The following is a 24,701-nucleotide window of genomic DNA, read 5'->3' as shown; positions in this document are numbered from 1 at the left end:
ACACTTGACATACTGCCTCAGAACTCGAGAGAGGCATTAAGAGAGAGGCATAGGCACACCATTTCCTGTTAATTTTTATTCTGACTTCTGTAGTATGTCCAGCCCATTCTCATATCTATCTGCTTGAAATTCATAAATGTACATCCCTTTGGGTGTGTAGGGCTCTCATTGTGTAAATATCAAATTATTAGTGTCTGTGTACTTATAATCCTATTCCCATACATTTTTTTGCACATCTATTAACACTTCACTTAATCTGTAAGATGCATGGCAACTTTGACTTGAGATCACTTGAAAAGAGTCTAAAAATTCAACAGGCAGCAGCCACAAAATCATCTGGAAAGAACCAAAAATAAGAAGATAGCACACAATAAAGTTGAAGCCATTGACTGGCTTTGATCACGTAAGCTAGGACCTGCAGGCACCTAAGCTGAGAAGCATAGAGGAGATGCATGGGGAAATAAATAAGAGAAAAGACAAGCAAGCAGAAGCAAAAAAAAAAAAAAAAAAAAAAGTAAAAAGAGATGAGAGCAATAAAGTACAGAGAAAGTCAATAATAATAATAGTTGTGGAAATATGAAGTATCCTTGGGTAAAATGACAACCAAGAATGGGAAATAGCATTAGGGATTTTTGAAGATTTCTTCTAGCTCATTAGGCTGAAATCCTTTTGTAATGCATCAGGACCATGAAGGAGGTGGCAGAACGAATGCGTAAGTAGCCTAGTAGTCTCGTGCCCGTCAATGAATGCACACCCTACGCACCCCCTGGCCTAGCAGTCTCTCAGAGCAGCGCCGTGTTGGTATCTTTCCATCAGACTTGTGCAGATTTATCAGGCCTCTCACCACACTTTCCATAAGTGACAACTGCAGCATGTATTTGCTTCATATCTCTATAACTGCACCTGCATTTTACATAGAGCTGGAAAAGGAGTGGGGAGTGCTCGTTAAACTCAACTGAGTTCCAAGATGTGGACTCCTCCTAAGATGTTCTCGTAGCTTTCTACTGCAATCCATCAGCACCTATCACTTTTTTTTCATTAGAGAAAAATGCCTTGAATTCACTAGCTTAAGCCACTTTTACACCACTCTAGGAGAATTTGGTACAAATTTGATTGTGAGTGTGAGCTGTTACGATCTAGGCAAGTATCTCCTCCTCGCCCCCTCCCCCGCCCCCCCCCCCCCGCACATAAAGTGAACCCTGTGCCATCCTGACCATAGCTTTTACCAACCTTAATATAATGTTAAAAATATGACAAGGTATCACTCTTCATAACCACCCATCGAATTTAACTTTTAATTGACATGATTTCTAGCAATTTGGTTCTTACCAAATTGTTTCTCTCGTGAGCCCCAGTTGCCCACTTTATGGGAGGAGGAAAGGTTTTCGTGAGATGTTTTAGTCCTCACATTCAGCTCGCCAAGTCTGTCCCCTCCCCTTAGTTTTCTGCTCCAAGATTTGGGTCTTCTTTCTCTTCAAATGAAAAATAAACATCGATTGTTGAGGAAATATGAAACTTGTATTTGTGCAGGAATAGTCATGAGAAGGCACTTTCTTCCTTTGTGTCTCCAGGGAAGCTGTGGAATCCACCCCTCTGTGCCTTAGCTCAGGTAGATCCTGCCCACCCTCCCGATTTATCAGCACATCTGAGGTTACTCAGGGGAGGGTGTCTCTAGAAAGGTAAACGCTTCACATGTTACATGTTGCTTCAGATAACGTGTTCTTCAGAACGCACCAAAACAGGCTGTTTGAAAAGCATATGAGGTGAGTTTTATTGCAGGACTTTAGAGGCAATCACAGCCCTAAACACAGTATGAGGTTGTAGTCTGTGTAGTGAGCGGGTACACACAGCAGCGAGCTGGCCGGACTGTCGGAGCCAGGCCGTCCTTGGCGGTCAGTGACGCTACCGGAAGACATACGGTCCAAGTAGAAGCCATGTGTGTTACGCTTAATGGAGGCCAGCATGTGACTGGAGAGGGGTCTACTTTATCACTTAAAACACTCATGCGTCTCTGCCTTCTCTCCTGTTCTGTTTTTGTCACTCCAGTTCAGGCCCTAGTTGCCTAATACGTGAGTTACCACTGTGGCCTCTGGGAACTTGATCTCGTTCAGAAGAGGAGCGTGTCTTAACCATGATTTGCAAGACCCCTTATAATCTGGCCTGCTCTTGTTGTGTGGCCTCATCTCTACCTCGTTTACTCCAACAACACGGGCCCCTCTGTCCCTCTTTAAACCTCCCAAGGCCCTTATGCCTCTGGGCTTTGCACTTGCTGTTGGTCCCTTTGCCCACAATACTTTCCCCTTAGATAACTGCAAGGCAAACTCCTATACTTCCTGCTGGTGTTCCTCAAAACGTGTCTTCTCATGGGGACCTTTCCTAGCCAATTTCAACCCCCCTCTACTCTTAGTATTTCGCCCATTCCTTGTTCTCTCTTTAATTTTTCTCTTTAACACTTCTATCTATCAACATATTATACGTTATATTTATGTTACCATGTTTATTGCCTGTCTCTCCTAGGATAAAGTAATCTCCATGAGATTAAAAGAATTTTTTTTGTTGGTGTTTTGTTCACTGCTCTATCCCCAATGCTTGGCACCTACTAGGTGCTTGGTATTCACTGATTGAATTAGTAAATTCCTTTACCTCCTCCTCTCCTTTTGTCTTCCTTCTGCTTTCAGATAGTGCCACATCATGCCACCAGATCAAATGATTATTTTTGGCCACATTCGTCTCAACCACTCTGTCAGTGTTCCATTGCCGATTAGATTAAAATTTGTCTTTCTCAGCCTAGATTTAAGGACTTGAGCAGTCTTAGATTCACTTTCTGGCCCAATCAGCATCACCTAACCGGGACTTCTATTTGGGAAGACTGGCCTACTTGCTGGCCCCAATTTTGTCCAGCGTGTTTCCTCCCCACCCCCACAACCATTATCCAAGTACAGATTCCGATTTAACTAGCCTGTAGATACAGGTAGCATAACACGAGCAGCAGGAACACAGACTTTTTGTTCTTGACTCTACCCTCTGACATAAGACCTCAGTCTTCTGCACAGTAGCCTTCCCATCCACTGTCCCCAAGGCTCCTCCGCTACTGTTGTGACACAAAAGCAGTGCAGCTGTAATCACCATGAAGCCTCTACCCTGTTTTCCTTCTGTGTGTAGAGGTCTTCTGTCCCTGTGAGGTACCTCATTTTCTCTTTTGGGGCTGCCGACTGTGAGACTGCCTCTGTCCTACTGGCGGTTTTGTCTCATGATCCCAAAGGCACCAGTTCTCCAGATTGGGGCTGGGTTGGGGGCTTGAAAGGGAGAAAGCCCTTCTCTGCAAATCCTTCTTTCCTCCTTCCCTCCCTTCCAGAATGTCTACTGGGCTCTTGGTATGTGTCCGGCAGTATACTTGGTGTTGGATTTTAAGAAACACACAGAAGAATCTCCTTCTTTTTGTAACTCTATAATTTTTTAAAGATTTATTTATTTTAGGGAACACAAGTGAGGGGAAGAGCAGAGGGAGAGAGAGAGCGCGCGCGTGCGCACAGAGCCCAACGTGGGGCTCAATCTCATGACCCTGAGTTCATGACCTGAGCCAAAACCAAGAGTCAGATGCTCAACTGATTGAGCCAACCAGGCACCCCTGTCACTCTACAATTTTTAACCCTGGGACCTCTGGGGAATAGTTCTGCTTTGCCATTTGTTTGCAGCCCCTTGTGATCCAGCTCCTGTGGTTTCTTAACACAGCCATTGTTCCCACTCCTCATCTCTGTGGATGCCCTATCCCACCTGATTCTCCAACCAGGCACACACGTAGAAGTCTCCAGGCTTCAACCCGGCACCCAAGGACCCATGCCAGTGGACCCCTGTGAGCCCAGTGACTCTGTGCCCTGCTGAATATACCAAAGCCAGCCTTAGGAGATCTCAGCGTCTGCTACATAATGAGATTTTTGGACTGTACGCCACTGAAGTGCCCTCAATTTTTGAAATAAATACATCTTTTAAGGCCCGATTCAAGAATTTGCTTTTCTGTTAGGTCCTTCTTACTGACTCAGCCTCTGAGGTCTTACCTTCCCCTGAATGATGGCTTTCATTGTCTAAGCTGTTCATTTAGCATTTAGCCATGTGTGGCCTTCTCTGTTAATGACCTTCCCCCCCACCCCGCCCGAGTCCTTGTCTTCACAAGTGGCTTGCCAGCTTTTCCTAGACAGAAGCTCCTTCCTCTAATTCCTGCACTGCACTTAGCATCGCCTTATCTTCAGAGTGATGGCTAAAAGTATTTATTGACTCAATACTTAAAAATATGCTTTGGACAAGTCGGTGGTTAACAGATTGTTTCAGCCACATGGAAAACTCGTTTATGTAAGGCACCTCAGGCCATCATGGCTCCAGAGGACGGGCATGCGCAGGTTTAGGTGTATTGGTATATATTTGAGCACTGCGTGAGGAAATTTCAGATATTCTGAGGTATCTCTGGCACTTAGAATCTAGGGTGTCGATGGTGAGGGGCTATCTCAGAGGAGTTTAGCCCTCACCAAGTCCTTGTCTGTCCAGAGGACACGGCATGCAAACATGTAGGACCTTGGCATATGAAGGTTGTGAGCTTCCGATATAGGCCAACAGTCTGAGGACAAGGGGCTGAGGGCTGGCCCCTTTACCACAGAGGGAGATCTCCCTGCAGCAGACCCTGTGAGGCTGCTTTGAGATGATACTTGAGCCACAGACTCCTCCAGATGTGTGGCATTTTTGCTCCTTCATCCGGGATTTTGAAATCCTGTTGTCATAGAGAGACTTACTGATGTAATGAGGAACCACAATAGGGGTGCAGTGGGACTTCAGCTAGCCACCCTCCTGGTTTATCCAAAGTGTCCTGTATTCTGTTTGATCCGAAAATCACATAAGTGGAACTTCCAGATAATGTCATTTTTTCATTTTTCCTAATACCAATTTACAGATTGTATCCCAGGCTCCCCAGAGAAGCAGAACTTGCCAAGTATGCTTGTCATTTCTTCTAGTTAGGGTTTTAAATAAATCAAAGAACTCTTGTTTTCATTTACCTTGGATTATACAGCGACAGTGTTCTTGTTCACACTGCCCATGGAGGCAATCCCCACTGAAAGGACACTGAATTCCAGACACTCCAAAGGCTTAGGAGCTTTCCTCCTCTCCTCTTTACTGAGCATTCCGTTCTCCCACCCTTGGAGAAGAAAATAGGATGGCCTTACCTGTGCCCTGTTGCCTCTCCCAGTTCTCCCTCCTTACCAACATGCCCTGTAGACTGAGCTCTGTGTCTGAAAGGGAGCAAGAAGGGAGGATGCAATTCTTCTTGCCTTACTTGCTCTTTGCCTGATTCCCAACCCTTCCTTAGTTTCTATTCCTTGGCCTGATTCTTTGAATCTGGGATCAACCAAGGGGCTAAGCAATCAGTAGGAAGAAGACAGCTAGGCCAGAACTTGATGCCCATTCCCCCAGCCCCATCCTCCCCCCATCTTTTTCTGGCTCTCTGCTCCATCAGGCCCCTTCCCCAGACTGCCTTCTCTGCCTCCTTCCCTGCTCCCAGGATTGGGTTCCCAATCCTGGCTTCCCCGGCCATTCATCCTTTTATCACTGTGGCTCTATTGCAGAGATGGAGCTAATGGAAGCAGTGATTCTTTGCATTAAGTCTGTGAGCCCAAGCCTGGGAACCCTGTCTGGGGAGAGATGCTGCGAGCCCAAACTGTGTTTGGCCAGCAGCAGGCTCTGGTCTCTAAGTTCTGCTGAAGCAGGGAGACCAGGAAAGTGTTGCCCTGCCAGCTCTGAGGATTCTTGAGTATTTCCTCCTCCTCCTCTTCTTCTGATCTCTGGTGGTTAAACCTGTGGATGTCTGTGGGGATGAGGGTGGGGGGTGTATCCTTACAGGAGAGAGAAGGTCAGCAGGCAAGATAAGTTGCTTCATCTTCGGGGAGAAATAAGGTTTGGTATATGCCTTATCGGGAAGGGGCACAGCCAGCCTTGTTGTACATGTTTCTTGGGGGTCACAGTTCACACTATTAGGGGTAACATTTCAGTTGCCTTGGACACTAAGAAGCCCCAGCCTTTTTACAAATCATAGGCCTGTGCAGCTGGGTCTTGCTTCCCTTCCCTCCTTCCTCTGTCCTCTCTTCATTCTGTCAAACTCCGTTAACTACCACCAGATATTCATTGCTGCTTAGGGAAAATCACACCTCTGGCTCAGAGGAAGAAAATACAGCTTTCTTGGGTGCCTATGGATCCGGGACTTATGACCAGAGGTGGTGGGTGGGAGGGCACTAGATCTTAAGCTCTTTGTCAGGAACAATTAACACACTTTCTACCCCTGCTTGCCTTGGATCCTTCTGTCCCAGTTCCAGTGGTCTAAGGCTGTGATAATTTTACTTCTGTGCTTGATAGGAGCTGAAGTTGGGGGAGGAGCTGTTACTGCTTTGAATGCCAGAGTGCCTGCTACATGGGGAAACAGAGGGCAAAGTCAGAACTTAGAATGTTTTCTCTTACCATCACCATGAGTCTGCTAGTGGGATTATGCCCACTGACTGGATGTACAGCCTATCATTTTGTTGTTACAGAACAAATGTTGATCCTGGTGTGATGGGATATGGTCCGTATTACATCCTATATTGTCTTACTTTTCATAGATGTTACACACACACACACACACACACACACACACACACACACACACTCACACAACTGACAAACTAATGGATTTCCTTTGGATACTAACACAATCAGAAAACTGATTAGTAAGAACTTAGTAAGAACACTGAAGTTACTTTACTTGATATTTAAAACAGTAAGTCTGGCCCTTAAATTCATTGAAGAGAGTGAGTTTTTAAAATTTTTAAATTTTAATCTGTAAACATATGTGGAACTAATGACATTTTTGGTTCATCACTTTTCATAGTGAAGGAAGCATCGGTTTAGATAGGAGTTCAGTTGTTTTTGTTTTTTAAAAAAGTTAATACGGTCTAGATTCTGATATTTTAACTTTGTATTTAGTTTAAATCTTGTAAATAAAAATTGTAACGTAACGAAGCGCAAAAAATTCTTTGTTTTGAGCAATTTCTACCCACAGAAACTTATCATCCAGCAATTTCGAATAACTTTGACCAGTTGAAACATAGTCATAAACCAAGAAGTCAGCAGTTAAAATTTCTGATTCACTGTAACAGTTTTTATCAGTTGAGGAACTGAAACCCATGTATTTTATTACTGTGGAAAAAGGCCTTCATTCAGAATTTGCTTAATTTTGCATATGATCATAAACCTGAATTATCTGATTTCTTAGATTATAAACGGTTTAGAAGCTGTCGTTGAAGAAATTGAAGGCGACAAGAGACAGGCACAACAACACTGAAAGACTATCTAGTTTGTTAGAAAATAAAAGTAACTTTCTTCATAGTAAAATGCATCGTGTTATAGTGTTTATGAAGAAAAATTCAGATTATGGTCTATATATCCTAGCTCTACAGTCACGAAAACATATATGTTATGAGGGTCTTTTAAAATTCAGTATTGTTTAAATAAAATTGGCTTTATAACTTAAAGGACTTTACTTCATACATTATCATCTGGAGAACATTGTACTTGAATTGCTCCCTGTGAACGATGTTAGTATATTTACATGCTGTCCTGGAAAGCTGAGAGAAAACATAGCTTAACCTTGTGGTTCTCAAACTCTTACTGTGAGCTCAGATCCCTTATTCAAAAGAGATTCTGACTTAGAATCCTGGCAAGGAAGAGGTATTCTGGGTCCCCGCACCAGCTTGGTGCTCTTCCTACCATCCCCAGTGACCTCTTAGGAGGCTCGGAGAGTCCCTGGAGCTCTGCAGGTGCAAAGCCAGACTGGAGCAGGACTTGTTGATAAGGAAGGAGGCTTGTTGGGTGTGCTTAAACAACCGTAGCCCATCAGGGGTTGCCCACTGTGAGTAGAGTTGCTTTGTTTGTCTGCAGTGTAATCTACCAGGGGTTTTGTGGATAACAAGTAGACTGGAATCCACTCCAGTTTCCTTAGCATCACTGCAACTCTGACTGGCCACGTGACTCCAATGCCCCATGTATTTCCTGCAGGTGGTGCCACCTCAGTGATCTCTGCCCGGAGATGCGAAGGAAACAGGAGAGCAACCTCAATTTGCTTATGGGCATTGTGCTTGTGAAAATTTGCAAACTAGAATCTTGTTGCCCTGAGTGCTGCCGCCGCTTCTACCAGGGCCCCTCCTCGCTCTTCCCTCTCCCACCCTTTTCAGTAGTAGAGCTGAGACACTTTCCAGGATTGGGGCTAGATGCTTGAGTTTCCCTTATCCTTTGTTCTTTGCAAAATCAATTGATTGTCAAACTTATTTAATGTTCCAGACCATGTTCTTTCCTCAGGCAGAGGAGAGCCGTCTGCAAGCCGGTAACTAAACCTCAGTCAGCGGGTGTCTAGACTGCAAGTGGAGTTGCTGGAGGGTTCTGGGTGCCTCGTGGGAGGCAGATAGCTCTTTGCATACCCCATATTGAATGCGTGGAACTGTCTGGGAGGGAGCCGGCTGAAGCTGCGTTCCCGATACCACCCCTTCCAAGGGGGTGGTTTGCCGTCCTTCTAATCTTCTTTGGTAGCAGCAATACCTCAATTTTTGGCTCCCAAGTTATATCTCCGCAGGGGAAACCACACATCAGAAGAGGGCAGCTTGCCAGCAATCTATACTAGTACCTTTCCTAAGAATAAGGACTCAAGGCCTTTCACACTTGGATGATTTGATTCACTATTTCACAGATTAGCTTTGTTATATTAAGCTGCTTTCAGTGCCCAAGCCCCAGAGTTACTCATGCAGACCTACCTTCTAGCCTGTGCCTTGTGGGGAGGCCTGAACATTCATTCCTCCCTTGGATTTTACACGGCATGGGCAGGATCAAGATTCTCCCTGTTCCTCTTTCACCCTGCTGCTTGGGTTTGTTTTTGTTTTTTTTTGTTTGTTTGTTTGTTTTATTGTTAGAGGAGAGATACACCTCCAAAAGTATTTTTATTGCGCATTGAAACCAGTACTGACCATCCAAGAGGCCAAACTGTGTCATGTGGACAAGCATGAGCTCAGAACTAGCCTCCCCGGCTCTGCTGTGTCCTCATTACGAGACCTCATGCACGCCACTTACTGTGCCACAACTTTCTGACCCGTGAAATGGGAGTAAAAATACTACCAATTTCTTAGCTTTGTTGAAGGTTAAATGAGTTACTATTTGTGAAGAGCTTCTGAGTGCCCGACTCACAGCGAGTCCGGCATTCGTGTTAGCTGCTCCTGCTGCTATTATTACTATTGATTGTTATTACCAGGTGGAAGAGTGAGGCTTGTCTTATTACTTTGCTGAAGATTTGGGGGAAGACCCAAGTAGCTTCGTAGAGATTCCTGCCTGGGATGGAAGCCTAAAGTGATTGGCCCCTTGAGATGTCGGCTCTTGGCAGTAGGGAAGGAGTGCCTGTTTTGAGCTGAGACCTGATTCTGCATGTTGGTCCCGCTGCTTACCTACCGGCGTAAAAATGTAAAAAGACAAAAACAAACAAAAAACCATAAAAACGGAGGCGACTAATGCCTACGTTGTTAGGTTATAAAACTTAAGAACGACAGAGTAAAGAGCCTGGTTCATATTATATGCTCAGTATATAGCAGCTATTATAAGTATTCTATTTTGGAGAAAAAATAGCCGCCCTAAGTCATTGAGATACGGAGGTAGGAGGTGGGTCAAAAGACTAAAGTTTGCCCTATTTTCAAATGCTTAAGATGGTGTTTTAAAATTGCTTATGTTTGCTTTCATTATGTATACTCTCTTTAATGCCAGGGAGCTCTCCAGAGCAGCCTGTTAACGTTTCTTCTTGTATTTTGAATTGAATGTTGTAGAAATCGGCCCTGAGGAGGAAGTGTGCGGTCTGTAAAATCGTCGTCCACACCGCCTGCATTGAACAGCTAGAAAAGGTGAGACAGCGCCACCTGCTGCAGTGTTGGCTACATTGCAAGTGTTTGGGCTTCTAAGACAAGCTGTCACTTGCTATTTCCAACTTTTTCAAAACCGTGCCCTTTGAAAACACTGAAAGACCGACATCGTTACCAGACTAGCAATGGAAAACCAGTGTTTCAGGTTAATTCGTCCTATTGTTTGCTGAAGGATAATTCGGCATCATTTTATGTTGCCTCTTGGAAGGAGTAGTGGTAAGGTTAGAGAGAAAAACCTGGTACACGAGATTTTTTTTTTTTCTTTTAGAATGACAAACATTGTTGTTCACCCACGGAATTTTCCGCAAGATGTTTTTTTCCTTAAAGAAAAATCTTCTTTCTTTAAGAAAAAGAAAATCCATAGCTCCTTAAAATCATTATTTAGATTGGTCTGACCTTTTGAGTTTCTTCTTCCTAAAGTGGCTGCAAGGAAGAGAGCCAGGTCAGAAGGCAGCTCTCCTTTCTTCCTGGGGGGCAGCATTCTGCTTGCACAGCACAAATGTGTGGGTGGGCTGGAGGTGACATCCTCGTGGTGTCTTGCCTCCAGAAGAAGTAGATTCTGCAGAGTCCATGGATCAGTCACTTGCAGGAAAGCAGAGGCTCCAGCCGTGAATGTGTCGTCTGCCGCCTTCTCTTTCTTGCTTCTCCTGTCTTTCCACGCGTGAGTCTCTGTGTTATCTGTGTTCCTGAGCTGCCATGTGTGAATGTGTTGAAATGTTTTCATTCCCTGCAACATACATTATTTTCATGAACACATTACCGATTGTTGCCAACTGCTATTTTGTAGGGATGACTACTAACATTATATATACGTTTCTTTTTGCTGTTCCAATCCCACTTACTGATGTCCTCTTTCATTTCTGTACTCCTTTCACCTTATCAAGTAACTGAAGAAGATGGGCATGTTACCGGGAGACCTGCCTATCTAAAAGAAAGGCAGTACTGAAGACTTAAAGAACAATTTCAGTGTGTGAATCATCATCATCATATTAAATATTTCTCAAGTTTATGTTGTCCTACTTTTAAAATCTGAAACATAGCTGGGTGGTTTCAGCTGCCTTACATACTTTCTCTTACTCTTTATCTCTTTTTCTCAAATTTACAGTGTGAGAGGAATATTGTTTAGAGATATGTTGATTTCATCAATGAGAATGAAGAGACATGGACTGGAGATAGAGGATCACCTGGGGTCTCTATAGATTGTCTAGGGTGATGATTTGAAGTGTTATACTGTGTTCCTTATTCTTTGGGTTGTTTTGTAGTCTCCATATATGTCACTGTTGCTTTGTTCAGGTAAGTCAATCTAGTCCGGTGCTTATCCCTAATGTAATACACTTTTCTTTTTAAATGACAGATTAATTTCAGATGTAAGCCAACATTTCGAGAAGGGGGCTCAAGATCACCAAGAGAAGTGAGTGTTTCAGAGCTTGGCTTCAAATACCTTTATTTCCCATTGTTGCACTGGGCTAACAGACTTTCACCAGGGATTAAAAACTGAAGTCTAGCTCCCTCCAAGCCACATCGGTTTCTTGTTAATACATCAATAAATACCATGAGTAAAATCTCCCAGTCTCTTCAGCATGTGTGTACTGCCCTTTACTATTCTAATGAAATGCACTGGGGAGCTAAGGTCCTAAAGAGCAGGTAGGGAGGCAGTGGTAGAATTGAAGAGGTAAGAAGTAAATAGCCCTTTATTGTCTTATGGTCCATCTTGACTCCATTTTTCAATTTTGAGTGGATAGAAACTATTCAGGGGGCAGCATAGTTCCCGAGTATTCCCATAGACACTGGAGCCGATTGGTTTCCATACCTGTCTAGATGCTGTGTGATTTGAGGCATCTTACCTCATCTTTCTGAATTGCAATGTTTTTATCTGCTAAGTCAGTTGGTAGCTAGGTAGATGGAAGAACTACATTCAGTGCTCAGTCCTTGACCTCACGGCCCAGTCGTGAAGACGAACAAGTAAACAGGAAGTCATGGCGAAGAGCAGTTGCTCTGTTAGTGGTAAACAGTGGGGAGGACAGGAGGAGAGCTGCGCTTAGTCAGATGGGTTCGTTTAGCTCTTTTTCGAGGAAATGGAGCACATATGGAAAAGTTAGAGAAGGTGAGGTTGTTGGTTGAGGGTCTCAGCGCTCCTGTGTTATCCTGGATAGTCTAGCTCCAGGTCCCAGATGGCACTCGTCAGTTGGCAAAACAAAAGGCTGCAATGAACAGACCCCATCCGTCTTAGAACACAGTTTAGCCGCCCAGGTGTTACCATTGTGTAGGGTGCGCTCCCTAAGAGAAAGTGTGGTGTCATTTTTGTGAAATATACGTTCTCCATTTCATTTACATTCCCAGGGAGATTATTTTCAGTTCCACATATAGATTTAGCTCCTTGGAAACCTTCCCAGCTGGTACACTCCTCAGACTAGCTCTGTGCACTGATGAATAGGCGAGAGAGGTAGGATACCAGAGAAGGGGCTTCCTGGAGGAGGTGGCAAGTAAACTGAGACCCAGAGGAGTTATCTAAGTGAAGGTGTGTTTCGGGGGGACAGTAGTCAGGAGGTGACAGTCTCCTAGACAGAAAAAGCACATGCTCCCAAGCGCAAAAATGAGAGAGAACATAACAAATACGTGAAATCCAAGCGATAAGCAGGGGCTAGGCCATGAAGGTCCTTGTAAGCCATGTTACAAGCTGAGTGTTTTATCATCATGGTAATTGGGGGGGGGCAATAACTATTTTTTAAAAATTTATTTATTTGAGGGAGAGAGAGAAAGAGAAGGGTAGGGATAGGGGCAGAGGAAGAAGAAGAGAGAATCTCAAGCAGACTCCCTGCTGATGCGGGGCTCTATCTCACGACCCCCGAGATCATGACCTGAGCCAAATCAAGAGTTGGATGCCCAACCGACTGAGCTACCCAGGTGCCCTGGAGTATTAAACTATTTTAAGTAGAATATGTTATTCTGGCTACAATGTGGAGGAAATACCATATAGTTCAAGAGCAGCCATATTGGAGGCATGGAGAGAATTTAAGGGCTTCTTCTAGGGCAGATCTGAACTATGAGTAATATTGAGGGTGGAGATAACTGGTACATATGAATTTGAAGGCAATAAAATTGACAGGATGTAATAATTGATTGGATGCTGGACACAACGATGGAGGAGCCCAGAGTTAAACCAGACTTCTGCCCTGGAAAAGTGCTGAGATGTTAGAGAATGAGTTGATTTGAGAATGGGGTGGGGAGGTAAGCTGATGAGTTTAGTTGTAGAATTTTCAAGTGTGTGGTGTCCTTGAGGCCTCAGGTGGAGATGCCCAGTAGAAAGCTGAGTGGGTATGTGAGTTTGGAGCTTATGAAGAAGATTGGGTTAGAGGGAAGACATTTGGGAATCATCAGCACATATATAGATAGTTAGTAAAGCTATGAGAATAGATGAATGTGTAGAAAAGGAATAGAGAAGTTGTGTCAGTACAGAGAGGGTCACTGACGTTTTAATGACAATGAAGAACACACTGTGAAAAAAGAATGATCTCATTGTTACCAATACAAGATTAGGAGAAAACGTGGAAGGAGGGTAGTTTGGGAGTGGACATTGTGGAGAGAGGAAAAATAGTTGTCCCCGTCACTTGTCTTCTCCCACTGCGTTTGGCCATTATGTCAACAATAGGAAGGTGATGGGCTATACATAGGGTGAGGAAAGTGCAAGAAAAATGATAGGCTTGTGGGCACCCTCAGTGCCGCCCAAGTGCACGACAGCATTGGCCAGAAGATAACTCAGAGCCCTAATGAAGGAGAAAATAGAAAGAATCGTTTTGTGTTTTTAAGATGAACTGAGTGAATTTCCACCTGGGGATCCATATGTCCACGTTTAGCTCCCTGTCTTTAATGTCTCTTTCTAGATGGATAGTTGTGCTTGTGTGGGCCATTTTCTAATGCAAAGGGTTATATATGTTTTTTCCGTTTTTAGTAGCAGTATCTCTTCTCTTCTGTGAAGCCAGACCCTCCTCCACAAGTATTTTGAACACCTGCTCTTGTCTTTGCAACAAGAACTTGATAATTTCTTCCATTCTTACATCTTCAACTCTCCACCCCTCCTCTAGATTATTTCCATCACCATAAACATGCCCTGACATCTCCCCTCTTAAAAGATAAACAAACAAAAATATTTCTTAGGCGCCAACTGTGTCTTAACTGCTGTTCAAGTCTCAGTTTTGCATTCATTGCTAAACTTCCACAAAGTGTTGTCTCTATCACTGTTTTTAGTATATCACCTCCCCGTCATTTTCACCTGTCCTCATCTGGTTTCTACTCTGTCCATTCACTGAAATTGCTTTTTTCAATGTTGCCAAAATCTCCCAGATACCAAACCCATTAGATATTGTTCTGTTCTTATTTAATCTTTCAAATATATTCAAATTATTCAAGGTTCCACCCTTCTTAACTATCTCTCCTGTCATGACATCTTTCCTAATTTTCCTCTTATTTTTTTTTTTTTTTTAGAGAGTCCTTCCCACTCTCTTTCGTCATTCACTCCCCCTGATTCGTACAGAATCCTCTGAGCTTGGTACTTGGTCATATTCTCTCTCTGTCCACTCTTGTTGGGAGAGCTCATCCAATTTCATAGCTTTAAAAATCATGTCCGAGCTGATAACTCCTAACTTCATAGTTCCAGTCCACACTTCTTGGCGTTCCATTTGACATGTCCCATGAATGCATCGTGATCATCTCAAACCGAACACATTAAAACTAAACTTGTTATGAACATCACCATGAAAACTTTTTTTTTCAATTCTTTTGCATCTCAGAAAATGAGATGACTCTTGATCCAGGTCCTCAGTCAAAAAAACTGGGGGATCATCGATTCCCTCTCTCATGTATTCCACACATCTAATTCATTTGCCAGCCTATCAATTTTATTTATGAAATATATTTCAAATCACCTGCTCATCTCCATTTCTGTTGTCAAACAAGCACCCTAGACTAAGACACCATGATCTCTTTTGACTACGGCAGTAGCTTCTTTATGATTCCTTAATTTTCCCCTTTTAATCCGTCAGGATTTAAGAGGGTGATTTTTAAAACAGAAATCAGATCCTATAATTTTTCATCCTAAAATGTTCCATTAGTTTTCACAGCACTTAGTGTAAAACCCAACTCTTTGTCATGGCATGAAAAGCCCTGCATAGTCTTGCCCAAGCCTAGCTCTCCAGACCCATCCCGCTGCCACATGGACTTTCTTTCGGTGCTTGAGGCATGCATCCAGGTATTCCCCCACGTTCAGACATTTATGTAGTTCACTGTTGTACTAGAAACCTCTTCATGGCTGTTTCTTAGAGTTAGGCCTCAGCTCATATATCATCCCCTCCAAGGTCTACCTTGATGACTTCCTCTGAGTAGGTTACACATTGTTCTTTATCAAAGCACCTTGTTCTGCCCCTTCAGAGCACTTTGTATGTCATAATTATTTACGGGTATTACTCATTTGCTCACTTGTTGTCCCCCTGAAGTGTAAGCTTTGGGAGGTCACTCATGGAATTTGTCCCAAACTCACTGTACCAAGACATAGAGGATGTGATCTGTTGACTGTCTGTTGACTGAAAGCAATTATACAGGAGTTAATTTCTCCCCCAATGCCTAAGAACTCTTGTTCTAAGAGGACAGTCTGAAGATGAAACTTAAGGAAGGCTATGACTCACTTGAGATTCTTAATTAAGAGACCTTCCGTAGTTTACTGAATGTCAGTGAAAGAACAGTCACCTTAGAAATAATTTGGCTGGGTTTAAATCATACCTCTGCGCTTTTCCACTTTCTGGTATCTCCAGTGCAGGGATCTAGAGCAGGGATTGTTGATCGCTGTACCTTGTGCTTTGTGGAATGTCTGACATGTGGAAGTTTGTTAATGAACATTGGTAGGACTCCTCCAGGTGGAATCTTTCTGGACCTCGGTTTTCCAAGACATAAGCTCTATAGATTAGGTTATAATTTCAAGATTCTTTCATGCACTTTATGAGTAATATTAGGAATTGAATTTGCCGTTTGAAAATAAGTGAGCAAGTGTGTTATGTATTTCTGCTAACAATACTGAGTATAAACCCTGAAATAATGTATCACTGAGATTTTAACACCCATAAGTAATAGCCCTTTCCTTGCCCAGTACTTGAAGATAGTATATGAATAATTCAGAGATTATTGATGAACAATAAAAAGATGTCATGGTGTTAGAAGCCTTGCTTTGCTATCTTAACAGCAGTGTGTCAACACTCACATTTGCAGTGTAAGGATCTCGAGTCTAATTTCAGCTCCACAATTTAGGAGATGTGAATAATAGTCAAAAGGAAAGAGTGTGAAAAATGAAAGTGCTTGGGAGTAAGGATCAGAAAACAGCAGTGATTCCGTAGAAATTGGGTTCTTCCCCCTGATTGTTGTGGCAACTGATGTTCCTCCAAAGTGACACCTACCTGAGTTGATCATCAAAAAAATTGGGTTCAGAATTCCATTCCACTCAACACACATTTATTGGATGTTTGTTCAAACTGTTAAAGCAGTGATAGAAAGAATTTCTATTAGGCCTAAGAAGATCTTTTCACAGAAGGATGCCTGACCTCTCAAATCAGATCTCCATATGGGAGGCAGTTGCTCAGTTTCTTCTCAAGGAGTGCTTTTGTTTCACTTTCTCTGTGCCTAATTTGTGACCCAATTTCTAGGAAGAATGATATTAAAAATATTTAACAACTTCCTGAGTCATATAGTAATATTTAAATAAACAATTTAAAAGTGTTCCCTTCAATTCCCTGAACAGATTAAACTACATGGTATTATAAATCTGCTTACCAAGTGACACATATTGCAACATTAATGATTCATTAAGTCAGTCTTATAATTTCTAAATAATTGTTGATTTCTGGAAATTGTTGGCTTAATCTTTTGATTAGAGCTGTCACTAGCTAAATAACCCTATGAGTCAGCCCTGATTTCATAGGCAATTGCATCAAATTCTTCCAACATTTCCCTCCTTCAATTGATAGTCGTTAGGTGATTTATAATCTCCATAAGCAGATAATTTCCCTTATCATCAATGACATTGTTCATGTTCCCACAGTTTTTGCTGAGCTAACAGCAATTACAGTAAATTTTTCTCTCTTATAGTATTGTCTGACATTTTTGTATATTCAATTTTCTACTACTGACTGTCATTGAAATCATTTCCTGAAGGAGCTTTATCCCGAGCTTTCACTGCAGAGGAAAGGCATAGTGACACAGGGGTTCAGAGTGTAGGCTCCGTTGCCAGCCTGCCTGGCTTTGAATCCTTGCTCTGGCCCTTATATCAGAAGTCACTGCTCAATACCTTAGTTTTATGATCTCTAAAAGGAGGATGATAATGATAATTCAAGCAAAACCCTCTGATAATGTGCCCTAAAACATTGTGAATTGAGATATGGTATAGTTGGCAGCCGGCCCGGTCCTCCCCAGCCCTGTTCTTTTTCTTTTATTATTATTGTTAACACATAGTGTGGAGCGCCTGGGTGGCTCAGTCATGAAGCATCTGCCTTCCGCTCAGGTCATGATCCCAGGGTCCTGGGATTGAGCCCCGCATCGGGCTCCCGGCTCGGCGAGAGGCCTGCTTCTCCCTCTCCCACTCTCCCTGCTAGTGTTCCCTCTCTTGCTGTGTCTCTCTCTGTCAAATAAATAAATAAAAATCTTAAAAAAAAACACGATGCATTATTTGTATTTGTTTCAGGGGTACAGGTCTGTGATTCAGTTTAACACAATTCACAGCGCTCAACCACAACACATACCCTCCCCAGTGTCCATCACCCAGCCACCCCATCCCTCTCACCCCCCTCCACTCCAGCAGCCCTCAGTTTGTTTTCTGAGATTAAGAGTCTCTTATGGTTTGTCTCCCTCTCTGGTTTCATCTTGTTTCATTTTTCCCTCCCTTCCCCTATGGTCCTCTGCCTTGTTTCTCAAATTCCACATATCAGTGAGATCATATGATACTTGTCTTTCTCTGATTGACTTATTTCACTTAGCATAATACCCTCTAGTTCCATTCTTAAGCCAGCAGTGGGCTAGAGTTCTCATCACCTGAGTGGATGGAAGGCTGAAGTGATCAGCCTCACCTGTGAGGTACAGAGGCACAGGGTCCAGCAACTTTATCCCCAGGAGGTGGTGTGGACCCTGATAACTGGGCAGATTCCTGACTTGCTGCCACTGTTCTGAGAGCCACATCTGGCCATGGGACACAGCATTGTTTGTATGATATTTAAACTTACTCGAACAACAACGACCAGTTGGGCACAGCCCAATCTTCTGAGTATGCTGGGCCAGGGGGATCCCAGTGGCATTGCTCAGGCAACGTGATTTGTTTCTGAAAGAGAGCTCATTGGAACAGAATCCCAGGGACCTGCCAAAAATGAACATTCTAGTTGCTTAATAATGAGGGGATAGAAATGATTTCCAATGTTGAGGGGGTGGGGTGAGGTGGGGTGCTATGGTAGTTAGGGAGGAGCCAGGGGGATCGTAGGGGAACTAAACTAATTTATCAACCAGTATAGAAATATTTCAGTATTTTAACAACTCATGGGATTTTTCTGGTACGTGCTGACTGAGTAGCACCTCTACTCATAAAAATTCTCATGGAAAATTAAAATAATTATTACCTTTAAAGCATTCTTAAAAGTGCCTGATACACAGTGAGTACTCAAAAATATTATTATTAGCTTCTTTCTGAGAACAATATAAGAATTGTGTCCTTGTTTTATTAAACTGCCTCAGTGGGAAAAGCAAGACAAAATTTAGACTAATTAGTGGGACTGTTATGCTTCTTTATTTCTTATTATAGTTAAAAGACCATTATTCCTCCAGGATCTCTGTTTAGTTTTAACTTGAATTGATTTGACATTATAAGGAGAAATGGAGGTAGCATTTTAGATAATGCTCGTGTTAGAGGTATTTTCGTCACTCTGAATTTCATGTGTCGATAGAACATTTTTTTTTTCCTCAATGCTGATCTATTTCCTGTATACCTGTATACCTACAACAGGGCCTGGCAGGTAGTAGGCATCTAGTAAGTATCTGCTGAATGACTGGCTATATATTAAAGGACCTTTTAAAGGGAAATATGGGTTGTGGCCTGATGATAGACACGTTAGTGTCAGGTAAGATGTGTTTTCTCAGAAAAGGGCAAGAGAAAAAAAGAGGAAATATTTTCTGTATATTTGTCTAAGAAGGATGAGTTGTATGTAAGTTTATTTGTGCCATTGGGCCTGAAGACAACTTTCTCTCTCTAATATATCCTAAGAGCAGTGGTAATGGGGCTCCTTAACTCCCCGCCCAAGGATTGATTGTCTATTTGGGAGGAAAAGGAAGTTCTGTGTTTCCTATGGCCCAAGACCAGAATAGACTTTGAAAGCGGATCTAGTTTCTAGAACCCAAGGACAGTTTAAACACAATGTCATTGTACGAACATCACGATGGGCCCGCATTTCTTGCCTCTGTCATCTTTCTCCTTCAGCTCTTCTTTCCCTTCACTTTTCACTAATGAAAGATCCTCACCCTGTATGTCCTGAATGAGGAGATCTGTTTCTTTCTGAGAACTTAATTTCTTGAAGTTCTTTCTAGTGCAGATGTTTGGTGTCTGGCGTATATAAAGCATTAAATACATATTTGTTTTTAAAAATGGATATTGTTGCTCCATCTTAATCTCCCTCACCTTTTTACCTCTCTGAGGGGATTTCAGTGACCTCCCACATCCGCACAGGGTTCTACTAGGAAGGAAGCAGAGAAATGGCGTTATGGTGTGGCCACGAGGAAGACGTGGAGGGAGGACACAATGAACGGCTTCCACAAATACCAAAGATCACTGGGCATGGGAGTAGCTTCAGTTTTCCAAGCAGATTCATGTTTATTGTTAAACAAATCACTCAGACACGTATTTGGTTTTGTGCTAATAGGGGCTTAGATTATGGTTTATGGAAATCTATATGCTTAAAACATTAAAAAAAAACTAATGGGATTGACAAATTTAAACATACTCATTTAATTTTGTTTTCCCACAGAACTTTGTGCGTCATCACTGGGTACACAGGCGTCGACAGGAGGGAAAATGTAAGCAGTGTGGTAAGGTAAGGGGCCCGGCAGCCCATGGCCATCGCGGGAGGCTCCCCAGGCCTTTGCAAGCACCCAAGGTAGATGAGTCCTCTCACCCGAATCCAGCGCTCAGTACGTCTCTCCCTTTCTGAAAGGCCTTATTTCTCCAGGTCCCTTTCCTCAGGAGGTGTTTTAGTTGTCGTAGAACTCACTGCGAGAGGCAGGGGTCTTAATCCAGGTATGAGCACATTTTAAGAGAGATGGCTACACTGTTTTGGTGAATTTCATTGTCGATGGTTAAAAAAAGAACACTGCTTATTTTGTTAAAACCCCCTCCAGAGGACTACTGGCCGGTCACACTCCTGGCTCAGCAGCAGCAAATTCGTGGGCTGTTGAGCAGCTCGGCTTCTGTTGACACACTATTGTGGTTGAGCAGAACTCAACAGAGAAAGGACAACACAGAAGCAAGAAATGTGTTGCTCTCTTAGGACACTATCCCATTCCTGGAAAGAGATGGCCTCCTCATTTTATGGCTGTTTATGTCTACTCTCTCTCTCAGTGTGACCGGTTGGTAAAAGTCCTCTTGGAGTGCAGGGCCACTGAGAAAAGGAAGGTGGGGGAAAGGGTGGGTCCTCAGGCCACATGCTATGAAACCCCATAGATTCTACATGTTACTGACATGGTATTGATTTGGGTTATGGCTTTTTTCTTTGTACAAAGACCTACTTTAGGGATATAAGGACCCTGTGGGAAGGTTAAACTGATGGTGAATCACACTACAAAGATTATTTTTTTTTAATTGATAGTAAGCTGGGCTCAGTAAAGGGAAGTTTTGATTGGGTAAAGCAAGACAATTTGGAAGAATATATTCCTCATAAGTTAACTGACTTTTTGGATCAAGCACTGGGATGAGCTGACCAGCGTAGCCTTTTTGACAATAGAGAGGTGCAAGGAAATATTGGCTATCTGAGGAGTGTTGAGGGTGAGTGAGACTTAGAAAAAGTTTCATGAATTTTGCTGTTTTGACCAGTGCTGGAAAGAAAATATCATATTGTAGCATCAGTTACCAAGTTTTTCTTTGGAAGGCTACCTATCTCTGCTTCAAGGGAATGGCCTTCCATTATAACTGGTATTATCTCCTCAGTTCACAGTGACCTTTAGTTGTAGCCTGTAAAGAGGACCGATGAAATAGGTTGAAAGGAGAAGGAGGTAAAAGGAAGATGAGGAGAAGGAGGAAGGAGGAAGGGGGAGTGGAACGGTTCTTACTAGCATTTTACATGGTGAGGGAGAAGGAAGTCAGCCCTCTAGTCTTATGTGGTCTTCCTTCATTGGGTCCATCTACCCTACTCTTTCTGGTGTTGCCTTGGGGCTTGTGGACTTTCTCTTACTTAGTAGATTGTAGACTCTCTTCAACTCTCCCATGAGAGAGAGAGAGAGAGAGAGAGTGTGTGTGTGTGTGTGTGTGTGTGTGATGGAAGAAACAGGTATTTAGGCATATCTAGCTTTGAGGTTAGAGATGGAAAGGGTAGGAAGGATCTGGACAAACAAGCTCTTTGCCTTGCAAACATATCTTCACTGGGCAGCCTAGTAGCTGACGCTCCCTCAGTAACTTTTTTTTTTTTTTAAAGATTTTATTTATTTGAGAGAGAGAGAAACGGCATGAGACGGGAGAGGATCAGAGGGAGAAGCAGGCTCCCCGCTGAGCTGGGAGCCCGATGCGGTACTCGATCCCAGGACTCTGGGATCATGACCTGAGCTGAAGGCAGTCGGCTTCACCAACTGAGCCACCCAGGCGCCCACCCCCAGTAACTTTTAAGCCATAATAGAGTTGGAGGAATTTTATTAAAAGAAAATCAATACACATATTTTGTGACAGGTATCCCCTAGTGTCACATTATGCTCCCTTTTCTGGCCTTGTCTTCTGTTGGCAAGGTCAACCAAATGGGGGAAAACTGGACTGTTTGTACCCTGAGTTGCTGTGACCATGTCTCCTTTGCTTCCTCTGTTCTCAGGCAGCAATCTTGGCGTGCTCACAGCTCTCTGCACATCATAGCTATTAGCTGAGAAGTCAGTGATTCCCAACTTTGCACATAATGTTCCCATAATAATGTATTACTATATTCATCCCCTGTGTATAATCCAGCTACTCACAGCTTCTCAGAGACTCAGGCAGTTATGGGGTGGGATGGTCTTAGACCTGTGTCTCTTGCTGGACAGTAAATAATCCTTCTTTGGATCCTGGCTTGTACTCTGGATTAGAGGAAAGCTAGTGGCTCTATTTCCATTTTATAGATTAAGGGATTGGAAATTCATTTCAAACTTTGCTGCTATGCTTAATTTTCATAAGTAGGGTTGTACATTCTTACATATTCAGGGATTCTAAACCATCACACACCCTCCAACACACACATACACACATATCCTATATACATTATTCGTAATTTACCCATTGGGATGGGGTGAAAAACAATCACTTCACTTAACAAAACTTTTTTTTCCCAACTGCTGGTTTGCAAACTTTTGGGGTTGTTAGGGAGTGTTTATAGTTAAAGATGTTGTGATTTCAAGTTCTACTTTTAAAAATCAGAATAAAGTAAATATTTGGACTGAATTTCTCTTGAGCCTTGAATATGTGTTTGGCTAAGTGTGTGTGGCACTTGAAAGATATCAGATGAGAGAGCTCGTGATTCAGTTGCTCAGTTGCTTTAACATTTGCTGACTACCATGAGCTGCCATGTTTATGAACATTATATAATTTCACATTGTTTTCATCCATAGTCTTGTATTACATAAGAGTTAGGGTTTAGGCAGAAAAGAGGTAGCATACTCAAACTTAAATCATGTATTTGATGAGTGTTTAATAGAGAGAAGATTTAAAATGTGTGAGCAGAGTATGGAGAAACTACAAGGGATAGTGAAGAACTCAGCAGGAGCCATGGCCAAGTCAAGTCTGAAGAGGTGAGGGGGGAGATGGAGAAAGCCCCTTCACAGGAGCTGTAACTTTTAGTCACAAGGTCAGCCCAGGTGACCTACCAGCTGGGGGAATAAATACCCCAACTTCACTTACCTTCAGTACCTCCAGTGGCCAAATCTAGCAGAAACCAGACCACAAGGGGCATTGCTGAGGCAACCCATGAAAGTCAACTTTTTACAATGAGATGTGGGATAAAGAAAGAGAGTGGATTTGGAGAGGCGGTGGGATTGATCTAGCACATATTGCTTAACACAAAGCTGTATTCAGTCAGTGATTAAAGGAAGGATGTGTACTTATTCCGCAAACCTGTCTCTTACTGATCTGCACCACATCTACACATTCATTCAGTCAAAATTCACTCAACATTGAGTTATCCACAGTACTTTAAAAAAATCAATATGCAAAGAAAAAATATACTCATGATTCTGGCTAATTTGACCTTTCATTTTTGAAGGAACCAAGCCTCCAAACCCAGCTGTATGGTAATTGTGAAAATATGCTTGTAAATCATAATTTGAGCCCTTATCTTTTATTTCTTCATTTGGAAACACATGTAAGAGTCCTAAAAATAGATGAGCTGGCTTTTTGAAACTCAGAATTATAAACTTCCAAACACCAAATCTTGAAAGCAGTTTTTAATACAACAATACGTAGTTAAACTTTGGTCTGCATTTTTGGTAGCTTCCAGTTCTCTAACCAAACATGCTACATCATTTTGAATTATTTGTCTGTAGAACATATATGCTATTATATATAGTTTAAACTAAAGAGCGTAGCACTAATTAAATGGGAAAATGTCAAAACTCTTTTTTTAAAATTTTATTTATTTTTATTTGACACAAAGACAGAGATAGAGAGAGAGAGAGCACAAGCTTGGGAAGCGGCAGACAGGCAGAGGGAGAGGGAGAAGCAGGCTTCCCGCTGAGCAAGGAGTCCAATGTGGGACTCGATCCCAGGATTCTGGGATCATGACCTGAGCCGAAGGCAGACACTTAACGACTGAGCCCCCCAGGCACCCCAAAACTACTCTTTACTATAAAGAATATTATTAACAACTAATTTAAAGTGAATTTATGGTATAATGTCTAAAATATATATATTTAAAGGAACTATATTTAATAGCAGTTTTTTTATTGCTAAAAGAATAAAAATAAAAGTTTTTTTTTTTATTACTAAAAACCAATAAAGTGGTTAAAAACATTCCATGGGGTATGGTTGAGATATTCTATGAACAGTGAAAAGGGATTAGAGAAAAATAATGGAGATAAAATGAAAATAATGGAGAATACTGACCTGGGATTATGAGACATGTTCCCTCACCACCTTAAAGCACCATTCTCCACTAATCTGAAAATGTGTGTGCCCTGGGGTCAGCTGTCAAGAGACCCTGCAAGGTTAGGAGCAAGGAACGGAAGTTCAAGAGTGAGGATCTATGCACTGGTTAGGCAGGTTTAGTTATTTGCCTGTGTGTTTGCTATAACAGGGGAATCTTCTGCCTTTAACCTCAAGAGGATCAATGAGGAGGTGTAGAGTGGGTAACACAACCAGGGCAAAGACATCAAGCCTCTCCAGTAAGCCTCTGCCAACATAGCTCCTGGGAGCCCGGCTTTCCTTTCTGTCCTTGGCTGAGTATCAAGAAAGGAGACAAGGGCAATCAGTATTCTGCTCTCTGCTTCTATGCATTTGACTGT

The 24,701-nt window shown here is 42.6% G+C and overlaps 1 protein-coding gene across 9 annotated transcripts in view; it reads left to right on the top strand.

Annotated features, from left to right (window-relative positions):
• The window catches only part of DGKI (diacylglycerol kinase iota), a 453,056-nt gene that overhangs the window by 176,101 nt on the left and 252,254 nt on the right, over nt 1-24,701 (top strand). For all 9 annotated transcript variants that reach the window (XM_035723279.1, XM_027573716.2, XM_035723281.1 and 6 more), the window contains 3 exons: nt 9,873-9,947; nt 11,320-11,376; nt 20,006-20,071. In XM_035723279.1, the coding sequence (XP_035579172.1) occupies nt 9,873-9,947; nt 11,320-11,376; nt 20,006-20,071 (198 nt within the window). The remainder of the gene's footprint in view (nt 1-9,872; nt 9,948-11,319; nt 11,377-20,005; nt 20,072-24,701) is intronic.

The sequence above is a fragment of the Zalophus californianus genome, chromosome 12 (genome assembly GCF_009762305.2).
Source record: "Zalophus californianus isolate mZalCal1 chromosome 12, mZalCal1.pri.v2, whole genome shotgun sequence".
In the NCBI taxonomy this organism is placed as follows: Eukaryota; Metazoa; Chordata; class Mammalia; order Carnivora; family Otariidae; genus Zalophus; species Zalophus californianus.
Note: the sequence above shows the minus strand (reverse complement) of the source record. Positions and strands in the feature narration are given on the sequence as shown.